Genomic DNA, 24,041 nt, shown 5'->3' with positions numbered 1-24,041 from the left:
CTTGGACTCAGTGGGAAGCTGAGGAGGGGCTCTGGCCACAGTGCCAGCCCAGTTCGGAGCCAGGGGTTCCTCGGCAGAGCCCCGACGGGGGCTCTCATCTAGTCCACGATCTCACCGCCTCCACGGCTGCAAACCCGGAGCCTCAACAATGGTGACTTGCGGCCCCCAGGAAGCCCAGGGCGCTGTGGGGAGGGCACAGCCGGTGCCAGTGGAGGGCCCGGGTCACCCTGGAGCCCGGGAAGCCCAGGGCGCTGTAAGGAGGGCACAGCCAGTGCCAGTGGAGGGCCCGGGTCACTCCAGACCCCGGGAAGCCCAGGGAGCTGTGGGGAGGGCACAGCTAGTGCCAGCGGAGGGCCCAGGTCACTCCAGACCTCGGAAAGCCCAGGGAGCTGTGGGGAGGGCACAGCTGGTGCCAGCGGAGGGCCCAGGTCACTCCAGACCTCGGAAAGCCCAGGGAGCTGTGGGGAGGGCACAGCTGGTGCCAGCGGAGGGCCCAGGAGCCCCTGCCGAATCAAGGGGTTTGTCCTTTCCCTTCCACTGGGGAGTTTATTTTCCCTAAGAATGAAATTTTAAAATCCAGGTGTTTTGAGGTCGTCACCACCAGATCTTGTGTCTTTGCTGGAACGGTGACCGCACATTTACGCTTATTGAGTCAGATCTCAGAAAAACCATCCGGGGAAGCAGCCCTGTGGCTGAACCCAAGCCCTTCTCTAACGGTCCAGCACTTCTCCAGAACATCTGGTAACATTCCTGGGGTGTCACTGGGAAGGAGAGGAAGCGAATTGCGGGAGAACATAGAGAACTTGTCTTTTCCCTCAAATACAGAACCTTATAAAGAACATTCTTTATTCTTTACTCCCTTCACATCTGAGGGCGAGTTGCACATACCTTTCGACGTGGTTCTCCCTGTTTAATACCTCCATGTAATTGTCCTTCAGCCTCAGGTAGGTAAAGCCAAGTCTGCAATGCAAAGGGAAACCTCAGGGTGAATCTGAGATACTGATGTTCCTCTTGCACTATTTGCTTTGTATTTTGGTAAAGCGTTCTTTTCAAAAAAGAAACACTTTCAGTTAAACAGAGATTATAAACTGCATTATAAAGTTAGGAAATTATCATTACGAACTTATTTACCATCTCAAAAAATCTTCCAAGAGCAACAGAATTTCTACCCAACCCAGCCCTCCCTGGTACACAGCAGTGAGGCACTTTCTTGTCAGTATTAATTGTTCTCCAGCAGAGAGTGGCAGGCACATGGCCTGCAATCCTTGCTTCGATGACACCTTTGCTCACTGATTCGTGGGCTCTGTTGTTGCTGGTGAGCAGAGAACACGATGCCAGAGGGAGAGGGTCTCTGAGAGGCTGTGACCCCCAGACCAAGCCCCTTGAGTCACGACGGGGAACCAAGGCCCAGCGCAGGCCTTCAGCCAGCACGTGGGTGCACCCATCTGTGCAATGCCTCCTCCTGCATGCCTGAGGGTCAGCGACCTTCACGGCCTTGTGGGAGCCGCTGGGATGGCAGAGACAGAGCATGGCTTTGGGATGTGAGAGGCCAGCAGAGGACCCGGGAGAAAGACGTGCTTCCCAGCACAGCTGCGGCCATCATCGCAGCACCAGGGGGATGGGAGTGGAGGCCGCTGGCCAGCCCAGGTGGGAGCAGCGGCTGGAGGAAAAGCTTCAGGGCGGGGAGAAGTCTCAAAGGCGGACAGGGCAGCCTGCCTTCACTTCTAACACCTGTGATGAAGGCAGTGGCATTCCTGGGCACTTGTGTTCCAAGAAGAGAGAAACCCAGCTCCAGGAAGCCTCACCTATGCATGTGTGGGTTTACGCATGGACGAAGGGCCCCAGTGATACTGCAGACGTATCTGTGCTGTTCAAATTGCACGGAGAAAACGCATCAGTTTAGCGGCGACAAAAACATGGCTGTAATGAGGGGAGAAGCGCTAACATGATTCTCACCACACTCAGTCCCTGAAGGCAGTGTCCCTTTATTGTTTTTGGAGAGGGGAGATTCGGTATTACAGAAGTCATGAGCTGGGTGGATTTGAAAACGGCTTCCCTGAGTTGAAATTATCCACGTATCTGGAATGCCTCAAGTATTTTTCCAAGCGTTTGCTTAAAAGCTGGGCGGTGAGAGGTTGTGCACCAGCTCCTCTCTGCCCCACCCAGGCTGTGGCTCTGGGAAGGCTGCTGGGCCTCTGGCTTCAGTTTTCTGAGATGCAGGAGGGATATTTGTGTTAAAGGAAGGATTGTTTCCACATTTCAAAGCCTGTGGTTATTTGGAATGACCTCTAACTTACTGCAGACCTCAGGAGGAAAAGCCAGCCACGAAAAGTCAGAGCTGAAGACTCATGCGCTGGGGACCAGACGCTGCTTATCACAGTGGGAGGGGCTCATACAGGGACGGGGTCCCCAGAACCTGGGCGCAAAGGCAGCAGAGCTCAGTGTGCAGGGCACGGGGTGGGGCCGAGGACGCCTCCAGATGCAAGTCCCTGACTGGGGCCGGGGTGGGGCTGAGTCACATCAGGAAACCCAGGCAGACCCTCGGCCCGAGACGCACCTCTGGACACCTTCGACCAGCGCCACCTCGTCGGGCGAGGATGAGATGTACACACAGGATTTCCCCCCATCTGGAGACTTCCTGGGGCCGTCCACGCTGTCATCATCTTTCACCTGGACGGTGTGGCAGAGACAGAGGGCCCGGAAAAACAGCTCCTCGCGCTCCTATAAAAAAGCAGTTCCCAGAACCCACAAATCACTATGCATCCACTGAAGATAGAGGGAAACAGGCACAGACAGAAAACACGAAGTGGGGTTTGGTTCCCGCAGCCACGAAGGCAGCTTGCGGGCGGTGAGGGGTTATACGGTGGGATGGAATTACGGCTTTCCATCATTCTCAAGCGCTCCGTGGTAACTGAAATTGACGGGTGATGAAGACTGAAACAGGCGTGTGTTCTTCAGCTCCGACATGTTTAGAAACCAGAGGCTTCACGTGCACTCGGAAATGGCAAACCACCATGAGCGTCCGGGAAGGGAGACTGAGTCACACGGGGCCGCGAACACAGACAACCACAAACATGCTGGACCCTGGCTGTGCCTCCGCCCCGGTGCCTGCGCGATGGTGACATGCTCCTAACCGAAGCGTGTTAGACTAGACATGACCGTGGCACTCCTGCTGTTGACTCACATCGTAACGTTCACCCTGAAACCCCCTAAGAAGCAGGAGCTATTATCCTGCGCCTGCAGCTGCAGAATCAGCATTCAGGAAGGTGAAGAGATGTGCTCAGGGCCACAGCCAGCTGGAACCTGATCCCCAAGGCTGCCCTGTGTGTGGGAAAATTCAGGAATGGCGTCGGCCTGGGACCCCAGTCCTGCCCAGAGATGCTGAGATCTGGAGCCACTGCACTCGGGGTGTGTGTGAGAGTGCATGTGTGTGTGTCTGCACGTGAGTGTGTCTGTGTGTGCATACGGTTTCTGGGCATGCGTGAGAGTATGTGTGTGTGTCCGCGTGTGAGCGTGTGTGCAGTGTGTGCACATGGTGTCTGGGTGTGTGTGTCTATGTGTAAGCATGTGTACACATGGTGTCAGGGAGTGTGTGCATTTGTATGTGTCTGTGTGTGCACACGGTGTCTAGGCATGAGTATGTGTGTGTGTAAGCGTGTGCACACGGGGCTCAGGGAGAGTGTGTGTCTGCGTGTGCACACGGTGTCAGGGAGCGTATGAGTACGTGTCTGCGTGTGAGTGTGCGTGCGTGTCTGTGCACACGGTGTCTGGGTGCATGCATGTGTGTTTGCCCTGCTTCTACGGTTTTCAGAACCAATTCTAACATGGGTATCACCGAGCAGATGTGTCCTAATGGGACACCGCACACATCGCACTTCCTGACCATCCCTCCCACTGAAGTCCACAGAGAGGAGCTGGATTTTCCTGGACACTCAAGTGAAAAGGGGTGGACTCAACATGCACGCACAGCCGCCCACTCACTCACACACTTGGACAGCGTGGAGGCTGTCACCTACCCTCCCGTTGACGCTGGGGGACGAGTCAATCATGTCGATTCCTGAGGACTCTGGGAGGACCTGCCCGTTGCAGATGACATGGGGCACATAGACGTGGCCTTCGATGCAGCACTCCTTGAACTCCATGTTGTTCTCCGTGAGGGTGCCGGTCTTGTCCGTGAAGATGTACTCCACCTGCGGGCAGGGCACAGCAAGTCAGGACGCTCTGAGGGAGGCCCGCGCGTCTCCGAGCCAGACACTCAGCGGCTGTTTCCTCCCCAGCTCCCACTGCGACTTGAATAGGCGGTGGATTGCTAAAGGTTTTCCCCCAGACAGACCCCCTCACCGGGCCAAGCCACACTCCCGCCCCATCCTTCTTCCCAGCATCCAGCAGGACCCAGCAGTCCTGGCAGGTGCAATTCAGGACGGGTGGGGAGGCCTTGGGGCACCTTCTCTGGGTTGGGAGCAAAACAGACAAAACAGAGTGTGGTCTCACAGTCACATTCCCCGGAAGGAGACACGGGTGGGGCCAGGGCTCCATTTGTTTGGGAAGACAGAGTGTGAGTGGGTCATCCCGAACCGTACTTAACAACAATAAAAACCAAGGCTACGGAGAGGACGAACTTACTCTATCTAAAGTCTCGGAGGTCAAAACCCACAATGCCATGTAAGGTTGAGAAGGTAAAATTCAAGCGAATGAGGACAAAACAAACCTCGGAGAAAATTGTGATATGTGTTAAAGATACAACCCGTCTTAACCTCTGATTTTAGATAAGCTCACGGGTCACACGTTTATCGTGAATAACTGAAGGTGGGAATTCTGGAACAGCGGCAGTATCTCGAGACTGAGTTCGGGCGTGCCCATGAGGATGCCTCTTTCCCAAGCACTTTTGGACAATGGATATTCAACCTGTGTACACTTCTTACACAGGATTTTGAAGTAACTTAGAATAAACTCTTATTCAATTTCAAAAGTAATTTTATTTTTATTTATTTTTTTGAGATGGAGTCTCACCCTGTCGCCCAAGCTGGAGTGCAGTGGTGTGATCTCGGCTCACTGCAACCTCCGCTTCCCAGGTTCAAGCAATTCTCCTGCCTTAGCCTCCCAAGTAGCTGGGATTACAGGCACGTGCCACCACGCCTGGCTAATTTCTGTAATTTTAGTAGAGATGGGGTTTCTCCATGTTGGCCAGGCTGGTGTTGAACTCCTGACCTCAAGCGATCCACCCACCCCGGCCTCCCAAAGTGCTGGGATTACAGGCGTGAGCCACCACGCCCGGCCCTAAAAACATTTTTAAAAAGGTAAAATGGATAAGAACGAAACAACAAATGTTAAGAGGTTTTGGGTTATCCTCCTGTTGAGCTTAACATTTGTTGTTCTTATCCACTCAGTGTCCAGCCACTGGGCAGCGCCTCATTTAATCTTCAACTGACGAATGCATCAACCGTGTTATTATCCCAGTTTCAAGAACGTGGAAACAAAAGCTTGAAATCTCTGGACACAAATCCAGTCAGTTCTGTTAGCTCAGGACAAGGAGATAAGATTGTTTGCTTTGTTAATATTAAACAAGTTTGTGAAAGTCTTTGATTTCTTTTTCAAATAGTTTGTTGTTTGGTATATAGACTCACTACTGACTTTGGGGTGATTTTGTATCCTGCAAATTTAGCAAATTTGTTGATTAGTTCTAAAAGCTTTTTGGTGGCATCTTTAGGCTTTTCTATATATAAGATTGTGTCATCAGCAAACAATTTCACTTCTTCCTTTCCTATACGAATGCCTTTTATTTCTTTTTCTTGCCTCATTACTCTGGCTAGAGCTTCCAGCGCTATGCTGAACAGAAGGGGTGAATGTGGCCAGCCTTGTCTTCTTTCTAATCTTAGAGGAAAAGCTTTCACCTTTTCTCCATTGTGTGTGAAGACAAGCTTTCAGCTTTTCTCCAATGCCAGCTGTGGGTTTCTCATCTATGGCCTTTATTGTACTGAGGTACATTCCTCTACACCTAATTTGTTGAGAGATGTTATCATGAAAGGATGCTGAATTTTGTTGAATGCCTTTTCTGTATCACGGATAATCATACGGTTTTGTCCTTCATTTTGCTGACGTAATGCACCACACTTACTGATTTGCACACACATCGAGCCACCCTTGCATCTCACAGGTGGTGCATGATCCTTTTGTGTGCTGCTGAATTGGTTTGCTAGTGTTTTGCTGAGGATTTTTACAACTTTGTTCATTGGGGTCCTGGCCTGCAATTTTCTTTTCTGGTGGTGGGACAGTCAACCCTAAACCCGGTGCTGGTCAATGCTGCCATCACCCTCAGCTCCCAGAACAAAAGACGGCCCTCACTGCAATGCATGCCTGCCTGCTCAACTCGGCCTGAGGCAGGATGTGTGTTCCAAGGCACTCGTGCTCGGCAGGCAACACTGCCTGGTAGAATAGGGCACTGTCTGCTCCTGACTCGGTTTCTCGTCTGAGAAACAGGGCAATGGCACTGAGCACACAGGACACAGAGAAGGTGCACAAAGTGCTGGGCACAGGATCTCCACGGGACAGAGGCAATGGCACTGAGCACACAGGACACAGAGAAGGTACACAGAGTACACACAGGACACAGAGAAGGTGCACAAAGTACACACAGGACACAGAGAAGGTGCACAAAGCACTTCTGGCACAGGATCTCCATGGGAGATGGTTGTTTTCGTCGTAGACAGACACTTGAGTGGTGGATGAATCTCTATTTCACATGCAAAAGAAGTTGTGTTATCATACTGCACATCGACGGTGGGCACGGGCGTTTACCCACGGAGCTGCGGTCAGATGAACCTGCCTTTTGGGCTTGTCCACCTGTCTTGACCTCAGTGTGTCCCCCGTGAGCAACAGTACACACTTCTCTGTGTCCAGGGAGGTCAGCCTCCAGGCTGGAGCCTGGTTTTGGTCAGGAAAGAATGACAGAAATCATATTCTGTTTTGCTGGACTCCAGACAGACAGAAGGAGGAGGGCAGAGAAGAAATCTGCCGCACTCAACACTGCTGGGCACTTTCCTTGCTACAGAAAAAAGTTCTTTCCCAATGAATTTATCAGAAGCTCACAAAATGTACCATCTATTGTTGAAAAGGAGATAGAATATTCCTAGGTAAAAGCACCTGACTACAGAGCAACTAAATCAGCATCTGCACATTGCTGACTGAGAGAACACACCACTGTGAGGAGTATGGGACATGCTGGACGAACACACTGAAAATTGAAACTCATCAAACGCAAAACATGATCCTTCCGTTTGTCCACCTTCCTCACAGGAGGCAGACAGAGGCCTCTGTATCTGCCGGAGTCAAAGTCTATTTACAGGCTGTCATCTGGGAGGGAGATGGAGATTTCAGCTACCGGTCTATAAAGTAGCCTTGTTTGCTAAAATACCCCTCAAAATCACTTTCTATTTCTTCTGAAAAGACCAATTACCCTTTCCCGGTACCTGCTCTGGCAACCCTGCACTCTGCAACGTTAAGGCTGGGAAGGAGGGAAGATCACCGCTTTAGGCTGGGGACACCCAGGGAATGAGTCTTTCCCTAGCTCCCTTCCCAAGCCAGCAGGCCTAGTGTGTGCCTCCCGGTGGTGCGGCGGCAGGGCGGCGGTCGCACCAGACTCTGCGCTGTGCACCTTGTGTCCATGATCTCATTTCATCAACACCCCAATCCTGTAAGGCCAGCATCTGTTATCATCCCCATTTCACAGATTGAGACTCGAGGTGTGGCAGTGAAGCCCAAGCTCCCGCAGCCATCACGCAGCAGCAGGATCTGAACGGAGGCGTCTGAACTCTCTGCAATCAACCAAGTCACTGAAAGTCTGGCTTACTCATCTTTAAAGCTTGCTATGAGACTTGAATATCAGGTGCAGAAGCAGAGTGCAAGGCTGGCAAAGCCACTTTTACCCACCAGCCTTGATTCACATCTGCACCCAGAAAGGGTTCTGCCCAGGAAGCTCCAGATGAGTTTCCAGGAGTCGGCGAGTGCAGGTATTGTAATTCTGTAATTCTGCATCTGTTGTAAATATAACAATATAACAGCCCTGCTGATTGTTTCATACATAGGGTTCAAAACAACCCTGCTGCCATCTTACCCCAGCTCCAGGGACAGCCACGCTCAGACGACAGGCATAGGACCTGAGGCACGTGAAGCAGACTCACCCAGAAGCCAATAAATCACAGCAGAGGACGCAGGAGACACCAACCTGTCCCAGCTCTTCGTTGAGGTCCGATGTGTTCACCAGAGGCCCCTCGCCAGTCTCCTCATCAAACATGTCCTCATCCCAGGTGATGAAGTAAGAGCCGAGGAACTTCTGCATCTCGACCGTGACGTACATGGACACGGGGATGATGTAGTTAAAGAGGACCATGAAGGCCAGGAAGTCCGTGAACGCCCTGAGGAACTGCGAGAGCAGAAGGTGCGGGTCAGCGCCTCCACCAGGAGGGACAGCAGGGCTCCAGCACGCTGCTCTAACACCTCAGGCTTAGACATAAGTTATACGAGTGCTACTACTAAATACAAGATTTCAGAGTCCAAAGACAAGGACGATGGGTGGGGGGCAGCCATTGGGTCACCTGGTCTCTGCACCAGGACCCGCCGGGTCCAGGGGCTGAGCTGCAGGGCTGCCCTGCCAGCAAGTAGAGATTAAATCACGAGTTAAGACAAACACGTGCCGGTGACAGGAGATATGTCCACCAGACACCTGCGGCAATTTTACTTCCGCATATTCACAGGATCTCTTTGAGTCTCTTACAATCAAACTTACTTAGTAATAACCTACAGATGTAAAAACTAAGCCTGGTGAAATGACTTTTCAGTATATTTTTATCCTGATCTGTGGGGTCATGTTAGTTTTGTGGGAGGGACAGATGATGCAGATAGCCCCGCTCTGGACGGAGGGGACACGGGTCTGGGTTTGCACACGGCCCTGCTCTAGGCTCAGTGGACAGGATCTGGGTTTGCATATGGCTCTGCTCTAGGCTCAGTCAACACAAGTCTGGGTTTGCACACGGCCCTGCTCTAGGCTCAGTGGACAGGATCTGGGTTTGCATACGGCTCTGCTCTAGGCTCAGTCAACACAAGTCTGGGTTTGTACACGGCCCTGCTCTAGGCTCAGTGGACAGGATCTGGGTTTGAATACAGCTCTGCTCTAGGCTCAGTCAACACAAGTCTGGGTTTGCATACGGCCCCGCTCTAGGCTCAGTGGACAGGGTCTGGGTTTGCACACAGCCCTGCTCTGGACTGGGAGTAGACCTTTTTTCCAAGTATTTACCACAAATATGTGCCATTTATCTCATAATCATTAACAAGCATTTACTCAGCACCCTCTAAACAAAGGACACAGTGCAAGTATTTAAGGCACCGTCCTGATGATTTCACTGTGGGAACCTCTACCTTTCCAGATCCAAAGAAGGCAGGAGCAGCTGGTGTCCACTGAGACTTTAAATTTCAGTGAATGTATCTATCACAGAGATTGAATCAATCAAGGCTGCTTTTTGCCTACAGTAAATTCACTCTCATCTTTCTTCTTGCACCACATTTTCGTAATAATGGCCCACAGGTCACCTCGGATCATACAAGGGCAGTGATTGTCCATACCAGATTCCTCTGTCTTTCCGACTCCGTTTTCTGATTATACCACGGCTCATCCCGAAAGGGCTCGCTCTGCCACACGTATTTCAGCACAGTGTTTATCAGGGCTTTGCTGATCAGAATGCAGAGGTACACGATGAGGAACGCATTCATTGATCTAAAACAAAAGGACAGAGGTGATCACTGGTCCCCGAGGAAATGAGCTCTGCACTTTGAAGAAACAGAACAGGAACGGCACGGTGATGCGTTTGCCCTCAACGCACCATGGTGGGTCCTCTGTACCTGTGCCCATGCCATGGTCCCTGGCACATACTCCTAGAGGCCAAAGGTAAGAGCCAAGAGGGGGAAAAGTGCCACAAGCAGGAGAGAGAGAGGGCTGCTCACAGCCACACTGCACACTGTGGACAATGCTTCTGCACTCTCTGGACTTCCGTCGTTGAAAAGAACATCCAGAAATCAATTTCTACCATTAAGCATCAACAAATTAGTTCAAAACTTAGTGACTAACCACCACTGTAAAGGAAGGAAGGAAAGGAAAGGGAAAGGAAAGAGGAAGGAAGAGAGGGAGGGAGAAAAGGAGGGCAAGGAAAAGTAAGTAACTCTGAAAGGAAGTGTCCTCAGTACAGGAAAAGCACAGATCCTTAACTAAGGTTTTAGCAGATCTCAGGAAGAAGCCTTTCTTTTCCAGTACAAATCCAGCTACCATCCTGACGTATTTATCATCAGGACTTTAATGAAAAGATGACTCTGTTCGCTCTTCGTAAAACCATAGCAGAGAATGCATGGTTTCGACCAAATTCGAGAGTTAAAACTAAGCCCATTTGGAGTTTTTCATGAAATGGTGGGAGGAGCTGTTGGACACTGGACCTGCCATGAACCTGGTATCAGGCGTTAGAAAGCGCAGGAAGGAGGGGTGTGGCCGTCCACCTCACCACAAAATAAGAAAGTCCCTCTGAATGGTCAGCTCTGCAGTTACTAAGATGCTGTATATTGGTAAAGGAACCTCCAATAAGGCCAAGAGGAAGCTATTTCCATCACGCGCGTCCAGCAACGGGGCGGGGAGCCTTACTTTTCCACGGCAGATCGCTTCTGGGATTTCGATTGGTAATTTAATGCCATCTTGGTTTCCATGCCCGTGTAAATAGCCACACCTACATGGAGAGGAAAAGCGAGCGTGACGACCAAGGCACAAGGGTGTCTTGCCTTATGGTGAGTTACACACAGCTGCGGGGAAAACCAATTCTTGGGTAAAGTGAATCCTATTTTTAATTTCACAAACTAGTGTCCATAGTCACGTAACACTAGCACTTGATTCCTTAGGATAAAGGCCTTTCTTCATGCGTAGGAAGCAATCTATGCTTCATTTTTCAAGAGTTCCCGTCTTAATATACACCGGGCCCGCCATATCCACGAGTTCTAAATCTGCAGGTTCTACCAACTGGGGATGGAAAAGATGTGAAAAAAATCCCCAATAAAAATAATACAATGATACAAAATACAGATGATAAAAACAGTAGAGCGTAACTACGTGCCTAGCGTTCACACTGTGCCAGGTATTAGAAGTGATCTAAGGTGATGTGAGCTACAGGGGTGGACATGCGTACGCTACATGCTAATAGGGGCCTTGGCATCCATGGATTTTGACATCTGCAGGCGTCCTGGAACCAGTCCCCCAAGGACACTGAGGGACAGCTGCACAGCATTTTCTGACAGTGGGGCACACAAAAGTTACCTCGACTAAAACAGACGATAACCTACAAGAAATGGGAGATCCTAGCCAAGAAATGCAGACATGAAAGAAATTTCCCGCACAACTAAATTTCATAAATTCCTTCAGGGATGCAACTTTCTGTTTCTGAACCCAAAACTAGAGGCCTTAATCCGTAAGCCGTAATCTCTGACGCTGCTGCCTCAGGACCGCACTTACTCACTGATCCGAATCTCAGTGGGACGGAACTTGCGCGGCCAGAAAGCCTCCAGCACCTCAAGGCGCCAAGAAACGCTCTCAGCGTTCTGCGGCGGGTTTTAACATTGCTTCATGCATCGTTGATGTTACAGGCAATGGTGAATAATTAATTAAATATTTACCAAAGATTTTCTCGGTGTTCTTCAGTGTAGCTCCTCTCAGCAGCAAGTTTTCCGATCCTAAGGGCCTGTAAAGACACGATCATCAGAAATGACACAGACACGAAGGCAAACGGGCAGGGTGGGGGCAAGATGCAGATGCGAAACCCGCTCGTTTGCTCAGCAGATCTCATTTTCCGAGGAGATGGCGTACACGGCGGTTTGCTTATATTCAGATGATTAAGTCAATCCAGGTGCATGTGAACACATGCAGTCTTATCTTTGCGGGGGACGAACACATGGCTCCAGGAGTAGTGGCAAGGGCCTCCTGGCAGTGCTTGTGGAACGCAGGACCTCAGGCCCCGCCCAGACCCACTGAGCTGCGCCCGACAGCCTCAGCAACACTCCCCAGAGACCTCTAGAGCAGGGGTCCCTGCGGTGGCCCCACTAGTGCCGTCAGCAGCACCTGCAGCCAGTCAGGAACATCATACTAGTCAGGAAGATCGTCCGAAGCCGTGAGAACCTGAAACCCTGGGGTGGGGCCCAGCAGCCCTCTCCTAACAAGCCTCAGGTTGAGAACAGCTGCACTGGAAGGTCCCAGAATGTTCTGGAAAGGCTAAAGAGGGGTGGATGTGAAATAAAATAAAAGTTACTCAACCGTCAACTGTTTCCTTTTTCTTTTTTTTTTTTTTTTTTTTTGAGACAGGGTCTCACTCTGTCACCTAGGGTGGGGGCACGATCACAGCTCATTGCAGCCTTGACCTCCTGGGCTCAGGTGATCCGTGTGCTTTGGCCTCCCAAAGTGCTGAGATTACAGTTGGCCATCCCCATGTCCAGCCTCAATCGTTTCTATTACACCCTCAGTGAGATTCGGGGAGTCCCATGTGGCACAGTCTTACTCCTAGAGACAAAGGCTGACACTCTATCTGGCCATTAGAAACACTGGTCGCCACGCTGCAAAGCTCCTCGGAATGGGAGGACCTATAAATCAGGGACAGTCCATGCATGGCTACTTTGGGGGAAAACAAGTAATAGCCAAAGAACGTAAAAATCTCACACATGGAGGAACAAGCCCCGCTCCGCGCACTGAAGCCACGGTGAGCAGCAGCGGGGTCTCTGCCACCAGGGGCTTATATCTTGATATAACAGGGTTCCCTGCTGATGGAAAAATAATCTCTTCTCATTTCCTAAGTAGTAAAGGAGAAATAGGCAGCAAGATTCAAATTTAAAATTTTTGCTATTGGCAACATCCAAAGGATTGCTTCGGAGGGTAAAGGGTCAAAAGTGTTTGCTGAAGTTTGCTTTCCATTTGTCATTGTATTTACTGTCCTTCTATCACGGAAAGTTAAGAACCTACTGAATATTACGAACGTAAAATGCATGGAGTATATCTGGTCGACAGACCTCAGAACTGCATCCGGCTGAAGACAGGCAGAGTGGAGCTGCCCAGAGGGAGAGGTGTCTGCCCCTGGCTGTGGCTGAGGGCTCCACGCACCGCCTCGCCCGGCAGTCACTAAAGATGGAGCTCCCAGGCTGCATATGGGTTGTCTGGTTGTGTTATAAGGATTGTCAGCTTCTGTTTGCAACACACTTATAATAATTCCTGTCAAGTGTTTATGAAAACAAACAGCTTTTTAAAAAAGCTGACTCAGGGAAGTGTAAAAATAATTTACTTGGAAAAGTACTTTGCTTCTAGTTAGGACAGAAGGAAGAAGAAACGTCACTCTGGATGGATTGAGAATTTGGGTGTGTAATTCTTAACTGTCCACATCACAAATTTACAAACATCTTCAATAATCTAAATATTAAAAGTCCATTGAATAGCATAAATATTTAAAAGTGAAACTAGGCCAGGTACAGTGGGTGGCTCATGCCATAATCCCAGTACTCTGGGAGGCCAAGGTGGGTGGATCACCTGAGGCCAGAAGTTTTGAGACTAGCTTGGGCAACATGGCAAAACCCCGTCTCTACTAAAAATTACAAAAATTAGTTGGGCATGGTGGCACACGGCTGTAATCCCAGCTACTTGGGAAGCTGAGGCAGAAGAATTGCTTGAACCTGGGAGGCGGAGGCTGCAGTGAGCTGAGATAGTGCCACTGTACTCCAGACTGGTGACAGACTGGAGTAGAGCGAGACTCTCTCTCTAATAAAATAAATAAAATAAAATAAAAGTGAAACTAGAGTTAGTATCAAAATGCAAAATACATTAGCAATTATCATCCCAAGTTGCTCAGCAATAAACTTAGTCTAACTATAAAGATAAAAAGCCTGCAATTTTTACTATTTTGGATTCATCCCATAGGGAATATGAATAAACCCAAGTCTGTTTACTCATTCAAATACAAATTAATTCTCATGGCACACAGAAATACAAGTTATTTCTCCAAGGTAAGAAGGAATTTACCTTTAGAACAGTATATATTTAGGCAAACCAAGGCATAGCCACTATCAATTCTCAAAAGCACCTCCCAGCCTGCTGATGGGTAACGATGACAAACACATGCTAAGAATAAGAAGTGCACACATGGTTTTCTTAAAACAGTAACTCCAGGAGACTTACAAGGAGCTAAGCCCCAGGGACGTGCATTTCAGGAACTATTCACTTTGCAATAGTTTCCCGGTGAGTGTCTTTCTGTGTTTGGGAGATGTGTTGTTTAACACTCAATGCTGTACCTACAGAGACATCAACAACTTGGAGAGTGCTTACAATGGAAGAAAAATCATTTCCCTAACAAGTGGAGTTTATGAAGAAGATGCAACTTTAAAACCTAGTGAAAGCCAATTCCCTCAACTATGACATTCAAATATTTCATCAGCAACAAATGCTAGATCTTGAAATAATGTCAGAGAAAACATCCCCAGGCCTGGGAGCTGGGCGCTGCCCGGAGCTGGGCTCAGCACAGGCTGGCTCTCAGCTGAGGCTGCCTCGGGGCCATAGATGAGGTGTCTGAGGGTCGCTGTTTCCTTGTGGGTATGCGGTGTGACTGCCCCTGAGTCCATGCTGGTGAACGGGAAGGCAGAGCCGCCGACTGTGAGCTGCCCCCGGACTTGTCCCAGTTACCAATTCCACCTTCTCAGGTAGGTGTGAGCCTCACATAGGCCTTGAGCCAGTAATGCACCCCAGTAATGATGGTAAGTGGATGAACAGACTCCCCAAAACGGCCTCAAAATTAGAAGTCTTTCAACTTCACATCTGAAGACAAATCAGTACCCGAATCATGAGAGGGCATTTCTCACAGGGAAGCTGTACTCTGCCCTTCACTATGAAACTGTTCCATGGGACCCTGACGCCTCCCGGCCTGTGAGACGACCCTCTGGGCAGAGTCTTGGGCGAACACTTGTTTCATGAGCATCACTAACGTGTCAACATTCACAGATGTGTGCCTGAGACAAACCAGAGACAAGAGTGGAGCCTGGCCCCATGCGAAAGTGGAGCTCCACCTTCCAAATCCACTGGAGCAGCTGCGTAGAAACCCTCGTCTGTCAAAGAATGCATTTCTAATGCACCAAGGGCGATGACCATGGCCAAGGCATCTGCAGAGGCACTCACCTCACCACGGGGTCGTTCAGGTCACTGTAAACGTTGATGCGGCCCACAAACCTGGTGACAGAAAAGCCACGTTACTGATGGGATGCGCCCAGCAGCCCCCCGGAAATGCGCGCCTGGCCTGCCCGCCTTCCTGTCTCCAGAGGCCGCTGTGAGCAGCGCGTCTTCACCCAGCCTGCTCCACGTGCAGCTAAACCAGCTCCGGTCCAGCCCCTTCCCTTGTCATCCTTTCTGTTCGGATCAGCCCATGGCTTCAGTGATTTTCCTTAACCCACAGTTGACAGATGTCTTTCACAAAATAAAGAAAACTTATTCTTTTTTTCCCCCACAAATATAGTTCCATTAAGTCACTTCAAATATTTGTATAAAAAGCTACAAATCTGAGTGGTACAAGTCTATGAGAATAAATAAGCGATGTATTTTTGACTCAGTCTTAATCTTTAAGCAGTGATTTACATTCTCTCCAAACCACTAGATGGCTGGACTACCTGGGGTGAAAAGCAAGAGCAATGCTGAGGGCATAAAATCCGTTTCTAAAGAACCCGAAGCCCCTGCTTACTTGTAGAGGTCGGGCTGGGGCTGCTCACACTCGATGGTGGCGTGAAGTCCGCCGATATCCTCCTCCGTGTGGAAGCCCTTGGTGTCCTGGACCGCGTAATGCGTCTACAAATGCGCAAGACGTGTGAGCTCACCGCCAAAATGGTCAACACAAACCCAGACACTGCTGCCTCCAACCAAGTGATTACAAAGCCTGGCTGACCCTATGAGTTTGTACACGTTCAACAGTTACAGGAAGATAAGGTACTACTGTTATTCCTGCATCTATTAGGTGCCAGAAAATTCTAATCCTTCCATTCTTACCCAGTGTCCTCAACTTACAACTAACAGGACAGACAGCAATGCTCGAATTCTTCAAGTGTGGACACTGATTTATCTGTCAAAGCAGTAGCCAGTAGCTATTAATTAAGAAACAAATCCAAGACCTGAAATATCCCTTTGCTTTTACAGAATGCCCTGTTGTTTACGGGCAGTGGTCACGGGATCACTTCACTTCATTTTCACTACCTGGCAACAACCTGCCTGTGCCCGTCGCTGTTGGGTGAAATGCCTTCTACTTAACTGTTCACGTGGCCTGGGCCAGGAGACGCCTCAAGCCTGCGTGTGCGTCAGTTTTACCCAGAGCTTCTGAAGCCCCTGATTCCTGGGTTCGGCCCCAGAGTTTCTGATGCAGCGGGGCTAGGGAGAGCTGAGAACTGCACTTCTAAGATGGTGCCCAGTGATGCTAATGCTGCTGGTCTCAGAGCACATTTTGAGGCCTGGTGACCTCAGTAGCATCTGTGAGCACGAGCAGGGGGCTGAGGGCAGACCTGAGGTGGGCATGAGGGCTGCACTGGCCCTGCCTTGGGAGGAGAGAGGAGAAACTTGTGCCCAGGGATCTGGGAAGAGGCAACAGCATCTCTGAATCCCTTCCGGTGTTTCTTTCTAGTGGAAGAGTATTGGACAAATAAAACACAGAAGGAGTCAGAACAAACAAGAGAAACATCACTGCACCATCACCAAATGCACAAATCAGAGGGACACGGTCACCGCTGTGTCACCAAGCACACAAACGGTCACCGCTGCGTCACCAAGCACACAAATGGGGGTCGGGGGTAAATGATCGCCGCTCCATCACCAAGGGCACAAATCAGGGGGCGCTTACTTTCTAAATTCAGTGGGAATTCTCTAACTATATCCTCACAAGAGCCCCTGGGAGATAGGGCTGTCCCCATTTCACAGATGCGAAGAATCCAGATAAGTGAACAAGCCTGTGCAGTCATGTGAGCCCCACAGGATCCCAGTAGAAGTCGGCTGTACCCTTCCCACACCCCTACTCTGCTTTTAAGGAAAGAGCTCAAATAATTCCAGTCCCTTAAGCTAAACAAAATGCACAAAAATGACATTAGAGAACACAAAACCATAATACAAACTGCAAAGCCACAAAAGGTCAAAGTGCACTAGCTATTTTAACATCTTCCACAACTGCTACAACATTTCATCTGGACAAACATGGTACATCTGGAGGCCCATAGCATTTGTTCCCTAGCATGGCTGGGACTCGTCTGAGCCTGACCAGCCACAGTCTGCAGGGAAGGGGTGCAAAGACAGCCACTGGCTGCAGAGTGTGAAGGGCTCACATGGTCTCTGGGTGGACGGAACCTTAACCTCCTCCCAGGTTCCAGAGGGACCAGCAGCCGCTTACAATGAATACCTGAATCATCCAGGGATTCCAACCCCCCAGAAGCTGCTGACAACCTATTATGTTAGTGTGTTCATTCTCTGGGATATGCTACACAGAAAATGTGAAAGCAAATTTAACTGAAAAAAGTCCACAGGTTTTTCAATTCCTGATACATATCATGAATTATCTATGAAAGACTAGCATATCCTTCAGTGATTTCGTAAAGAAAATGTCTCTATCTCATAGTAGAAATGGCTTATACCCACAGGCATTACCTAAATACCATTTTAGAGTTGCACTTTTGTGAGTTCATGACTTAGCTGAATCCACTGAGCTATGCTCACTTTCATAAACTCCTTAGAAACTTCCAGATTTTTTAAATAATAAGAATCTTAAAATTAATGGTGCTGTATCTTTTCTCTTATGATTGACAATTAAAATTCTTGCAGCATCAACTGCCTGTGCAGAATTTTATACTGAGTGCGGGAAATTACTTATGTAGTAATTTCAGAAAATCTTGATTAAAATCCTGATTACATTCACAAAAATGACACTCAGTGAAGTAACAGGCAAAATCTAGAATTGTGTGTGACTTATCACATAATTCTAGGCCAGTTTTCACATTAATTTTAACTAGTAGAAAGAAAATTCTTAAAATTCCAACAATCTATTCATTAAATCCTGAATTTGACACATTAGCTAACTGACACAGGCTAACACTGAAGTTATTTCTGTTAACCTGAGGTGATTGGTTGTTACAGACATTGAGAGTGGAAAGAAAAAGTGGGAAAGAAATGGGGAGGTGTAAGTCAAAGAACACAAGGTAGAAATATTTAGGATGAACCATCTAAAGACCCAACGTACAACATGAGGACTAGAGCTGACAAGAGTGTGTTGGGCTCTGGGTTTTTGCTGCACTGACTGGACAAGAGCATGTTGGGCTCAGAGTTTTGCCGCATCGAGTAGGTTATGGCTGTTCCTGCACGGGTGCCAGGGAAGAGAGTGGGAAACCATGTGAGATGTGGATGTGTTAATTTGTTGAACTCGAATAACAATTTTTCTATAAAAATATGTATCTTATAACATCATAATATATGCCTCAAATATACACAATACAATTTATTTTGAAAAAGGAAAAAGAAGAAAGTGGAAAATAGGAGGAAGGAAAAGTGAGGAAAAACTTGGCTGGCATAACTCCCTAGGTTTTCATTGTACACACCGAAAACGCTGACTTTTCAAACAGGATGTTTCTGTGGCCACACAGGCATAGTCTGAAGCACGACAGGAAGACCCTGCCCTGGAGTCTAACGGAAAGGGCCCTTACTTTATGGCTGGATTCTCCGTCCAAGCTGGCGGTGGTGACGTGGCACGTCCCGTCTCCCCGGTTGCTGGAAAGGAAGATCAAGTCACAGGGAAAGGTCTCATCCTCCTTGACCATGACAATGTCCCCAACCTACAGGACAAAGCAGAAAGGACGGTCAATGGAAAGTCCCTCCGTGAAAGCTCGCCCGTCGTGTGGGACTGCTTCCCTCAAGCTGCTCATCTAGTCACAGGTAGATACGGGGATGTGGACGTGGTTCCAGGAAAAGACTCTTGCCAGACATTCTGCTGGGACCAAGGAAAGACCAGGTCAGGTTTCAATGTTCTAACTGCAGATCAAAGAAGTAGCAAAGTATAGCACGATTGAATATTCCGCAGCAAAAACACAGACAAATGCCTGTAACAAGGTTGTCTTTGATTCAGACCAACGAAGACGAGTTGGAGTGTTCCATGAGCGTGGCCAAGTGGGAAGTACTCCTGGGAGAAACTCTGATCTAAATCTAGGCATTTTATGAACCAGGTCCTTGAGTTCTGAGAGTTTCCCCATCAACAGAACCAAGGCACTGCCCAGATCATCAAAGCATGAGGACAAATAAAGTAAAAGTGGCAACAACGTTTCAAAAACTAATGTAAAAATCAATCACAGAAAGTTCATCATGTGGGTTTTTAATGAAAGGTTATGGTCTAGTTTGTATCTGTATCCATTTTACTTCATCAGGGAGGAAGGTATCTCAGTGGTTTGGGCTGTGTGTCTGGAGGGTGAGGAAGGCATCGCAGTGGCCTGGGCTGTGTGTCTGGAGGGTGAGGAAGGCATCGCAGTGGCCTGGGCTGTGTGTCTGGAGGGTGAGGAAGGCATCGCAGTGGCCTGGGCTGTGTGTCTGGAGGGTCTGGAAGGCATCGCAGTGGCCTGGGCTGTGTGTCTGGAGGGTAAGGAAGGCATTGCAGATCTTGGCTGTGTGTCTGAAGGGTGAACGATCATCAGAACCCTCAAGTGAGTGGCTGCAGGGCTCCAGCCAGTTTCACTGCCACTCAGGAGGCATGCCAGGATCGAGGCGTCACCATGCTTCTGTCTACACTGCAAACAGAGTTCTCTGTACCACTACGTGATGGTCATAGCACACCGCGAATTTGTGAGACTTTAAAAGCAGAGGTTACTCTTCCCAAATGGACCTATGGGTTTAGTAAAATCCCTATGGAAATCCCAGCAAGGATGCTTAGAGACATAAATGAACTAATTGTAAAATTTACATGGGAAGGCACAGGCTCTAGATTAGCTAAAACAACCTTGAAAAAGAAGACTGAGAAGGAATGAATCCGTATCCCTGATACGGGGCTTCTGAGATAGCTACAGTGACCAGCGGTGTGGGATTGGTGGGGCATGGGGACGGAGACCAATGGGACAGACCAGGGAACCAGAAACAGACCCACGCAAATGTGTTTAACTGATCATGACAGAAGGCAAGGGCCACTCCGTGGAGGAGGGACAACCGGCCAACCCCTGGTGCAGGGGCGATCGGACAGCCACAGGCTAAATAAGGACATAAACAAACCTGACTGAAACCTCACACCTTATACAAAAATCATCTCAAAATTGATCATGAACTAAAATGTAAAACATGAAACTATAACACTTAGAAAGAAACATGGGAGAAAGTCTTTGGGTCTCAGGACCAGGCAAAGAATGCTTCATTCAGGTCACTGAATGTAAAGTCTGCAAAAGAAAAAAAAAAAAAAAAACAACTCGGCTGGGCGCAGTGGCTCACTCCTGTAATCCCAGCACTTTGGGAGGCCGAGGCAGGCAGATCACTCAAGGCCAGGAGTTCGAGACCAGCCTGGGCAAAATGATGAAATGCCATCTCTACTAACACTAAAAAATTAGACAAGCATGGTGGTATACACCTGTAATCCCAGTTACTTGGGAGGCTGAGGCAGGAGAATAGCTTGAACCTGGGAGGTGGAGGTGGCAGTGGGCCGAGATGACGCCATTGCACTCCAGCCTGGGCAACAAGAGCAAGACTCTGTCTCAAAAGAAATAATAATTTTAAAAAAAGAAAAAAAAATCAAGAAATTGGACTTGAACAAAGTTAAAAATGTTGGCTTTGTGAAATATCCTGCTGAGTGTTCAAAATCATATGCCTGACTATCTAGACTATATGACCTCTCAACATGTAACAGTAAAAAGCTCAAATAATCCAGCTAGAAAAATGGGTAAAAGACATGAACAGTTACTTATTTTTGTTTTATTTTATTTTTTTGAGACGGAGTCTCGCTCTGTCACCCAGGCTGGAGTGCAGTGGCGCGATCTCGGTTCACTACAAGCTCTGCCTCCCGGGTTCATGCCATTCTCCTGCCTCAGCCTCCCGAGTAGCTGGGACTACAGGTGCCTGCCACCACGCCGGCTGATTTTTTGTACTTTTAGTAGAGACGGGGTTTCACCGTGTCAGCCAGGATGGTCTCAATCTCCTGACCTCGTGATCCGCCCGCCTCGGCCTCCCAAAGTGCTGGGATTACAGGCGTGAGCCACCGCGCCCGGCCAGGACATGAAGAGTTGTTTTTACTGACGAGGATACACAGATGTCAAACAAGCGCGAAAAGATGTCCCACAGAGCCATTGGGGACACGTTTAAGCTGCACCGAGACATCAGGAACAGCAGTAACACCCAGGGCTGGGGAAGATGCTGGCAATGTTGTGGGTGGGAATGAAATGGGATAGCCATGCTGGAAAACGGTTTGGCAGTTCCTTTCAAAACCAAACGTAGATATGCTAGATGACCCAGCAATTGAACTCTTCAGCTTTTTTTTTTTTTTTTTTTTTGAGACGGAGTCTCGCTCTGTAGCCCAGGCTGGAGTGCAGTGGCCGGATCTCAGCTCACTGCAAGCTCCGCCTCCCGGGCTTACGCCATTCTCCAGCCTCAGCCTCCCAAGTAGCTGGGACTACAGGCGCCCGCCACCTTGCCCGGCTAGGTTTTTTTTGTATTTTTTAGTAGAGATGGGGTTTCACCGTATTATCCAGGATGGTCTCGATCTCTTGACCTCGTGATCCGCCCGTCTCGGCCTCCCAAAGTGCTGGGATTACAGGCTTGAGCCACCGAGCCCGGCCGAACTCTTGAGCTTTTATGTCAAAGAAATGAAAACTAAATTCACAAGAAAACCTGCACACAAATACTCATAGCAGCTTTCTTGATAACAGCCCTAAACTAGAAAGGTCGAACAGCCCTTCAGCTTGTGCGTGGTGAAACTGCGGTATATGCCCACATCACGGAATGCTCCTTAGCAAGACAAGGGAAGCAAGGGCTGGTGCACGGACTTCGTGAATCCCGAGGGAATTAGACTGCCTGAAAACAGACAACCCCAAAGGGTCCCAGGCTGCAGGATTCTCTTTATACCACATCCTTGAAATGACAAAATCTTCGAGCTGGGCAACACATCAGGGCAAAGGGAACACAGGATGCCTCTGTTTTATTTCTTACAACTGCATGTGACTCTGTAATTACCTTGAAATAAAAAGTTTAATTAAAAAAGAAAAACTAATTAAAGGAATGCTTTTCTAGGACGCTCTAGTACCCTCAAAGGCCTGAGCCATTACGACGAATGGAAGCCAGATGTCTGCCGTTGCAGGAAAAGCCTGATCTTTTCTTTCTTGTCCTGAGTAGCCTGTTTAGCATCCTCTCAGTTACAACACACAGGATACAAGAAGGCATTTCTCACAGGAGACCGATGCATTAAAAATTCAATTTTCTGCGGGCAAACACTGTTTAGGTCTATTTTTTAAGAAAGATGTTTAGCTACAAGTATGAAAGGCTTTGCAAGGGAAATATAATCATTAAAGGAAATGGCGTTGAAGGCCTGGAACCGGACGCCTGCTGACACAGGCATGGAGTTCGTGGCTGTTCCCCAGGCCGGGGCCATCTGCTCTGTGAACCCCTGACCCCTAGGGAAACCTCACTCACCTGAACTCACTGATGGAAAAAGCTGTCTCAGAAGCATTTAAATACCAGAATAGCACATTTATAAGTGAAAATGTGTTTTTTTTTTTTGTTTTGTTTTTTTGTTTTTGAGACGGAGTCTCGCTCTGTCGCCTGGGCTGGAGTGCAGTGGCCGGATCTCCGCTCACTGCAAGCTCCGCCTCCTGGGTTTACGCCATTCTCCTGCCTCAGCCTCCTGAGTAGCTGGGACTACAGGCGCCCGCCACCTCGCCCGGCTAGTTTTTTGTATTTTTTAGTAGAGACGGGGTTTCACTGTGTTAGCCAGGATGGTCTCGATCTCTTGACCTCGTGATCCGCTCGTCTCGGCCTCCCAAAGTGCTGGGATTACAGGCTTGAGCCACCGCGCCCGGCCAAGTGAAAATGTTTAAACGCTTATAAGTACATTTGGTGATGTGTGTGATACACAGAACAGTGAGAGCAAGGTGAGGCAGGGGGCTAGTGGTGGATGCCAGCTCCTCTGAAGGGCCTCTGAACGCCTCCGAGGTCCCATCCCACTGGACAGGGAGGGGCTGCGGCCTTGTCCGGAGAAGCTCACTGAGCCCAGGCTGGCAGGGCTGCTTGGAGGTCCTCCTTCCTCCAGGCTTCTGGAACGCATCTGGCTCTCCACATGCACGGGACCCAGTGGGGTGCTCCCTGCCTCCCTCACCAAACCTCCTAAGCCTCGGCAGAGAAAACAGCCAGGCGAAGCAGTGGGGCTGCAGGAGGGAGGGAGGCGTGGGAGTTGGCAAGAGCCAGGCAGGGTGCACGAGGACCAGCGGGGGCAGGAAGGGGCCGGCGTGGGCCTGGCACCTAGATCCACCTCAGATGGGGGACTGGAGCAGGCTGCTGACCGCTACCTCGACACAAACGTGAAAAACCACACTCATGGTTTCTACCTATACAGGTGCTTCCAAATGACTAGTACAAGTTTGAAAATATCTCATTTAAATAATTTAAACACATATTTTAAAATATATTGAGCTATTAGTTACATGAATAATTCATTTGAAACAGATTTAAAATGCAGCCTTCAAGAAGAACTGTAATAATCCCAACACAAAGAAACAATCAATGTTTGAGGTGATGGACATCCCAGTTAACCCAACTTCATCATTAAACATTGGTGTGCGGGCATCAAAATATCACATGGACCCCCAACTATGTACAACTATTATATATCAACAAAAAATAAATTTTTTGGCCGGGTGCGGTGGCTCATGCCTGTAATCCCAGCACTTTGGGAGGCCAAGGTGGGAGGATCACGAGGTCAGGAGATCGAGACCAGCCTGGCCAACATTTTGTTAAGACCCCGTCT

The 24,041-nt window shown here is 49.0% G+C and overlaps 1 protein-coding gene across 9 annotated transcripts in view; it reads right to left on the bottom strand.

Annotated features, from left to right (window-relative positions):
* ATP11A (ATPase phospholipid transporting 11A) overlaps positions 1 to 24,041 on the bottom strand; it is a 186,866-nt gene that overhangs the window by 43,666 nt on the left and 119,159 nt on the right. For all 9 annotated transcript variants that reach the window (XM_007960940.3, XM_007960941.3, XM_038007904.2 and 6 more), the window contains exons 6-15: positions 18,766 to 18,894; positions 15,780 to 15,883; positions 15,224 to 15,274; positions 11,698 to 11,762; positions 10,679 to 10,760; positions 9,616 to 9,766; positions 8,222 to 8,419; positions 4,017 to 4,190; positions 2,558 to 2,721; positions 889 to 960 (exon numbers count right to left, since the gene is read on the bottom strand). In XM_007960940.3, coding sequence (XP_007959131.3) covers positions 889 to 960; positions 2,558 to 2,721; positions 4,017 to 4,190; positions 8,222 to 8,419; positions 9,616 to 9,766; positions 10,679 to 10,760; positions 11,698 to 11,762; positions 15,224 to 15,274; positions 15,780 to 15,883; positions 18,766 to 18,894 — 1,190 coding nt within the window. The remainder of the gene's footprint in view (positions 1 to 888; positions 961 to 2,557; positions 2,722 to 4,016; positions 4,191 to 8,221; positions 8,420 to 9,615; positions 9,767 to 10,678; positions 10,761 to 11,697; positions 11,763 to 15,223; positions 15,275 to 15,779; positions 15,884 to 18,765; positions 18,895 to 24,041) is intronic.

Source organism: Chlorocebus sabaeus, chromosome 3 (assembly GCF_047675955.1).
Source record: "Chlorocebus sabaeus isolate Y175 chromosome 3, mChlSab1.0.hap1, whole genome shotgun sequence".
In the NCBI taxonomy this organism is placed as follows: domain Eukaryota; kingdom Metazoa; phylum Chordata; class Mammalia; order Primates; family Cercopithecidae; genus Chlorocebus; species Chlorocebus sabaeus.
This window is presented reverse-complemented; position numbering and strand designations above follow the sequence as displayed.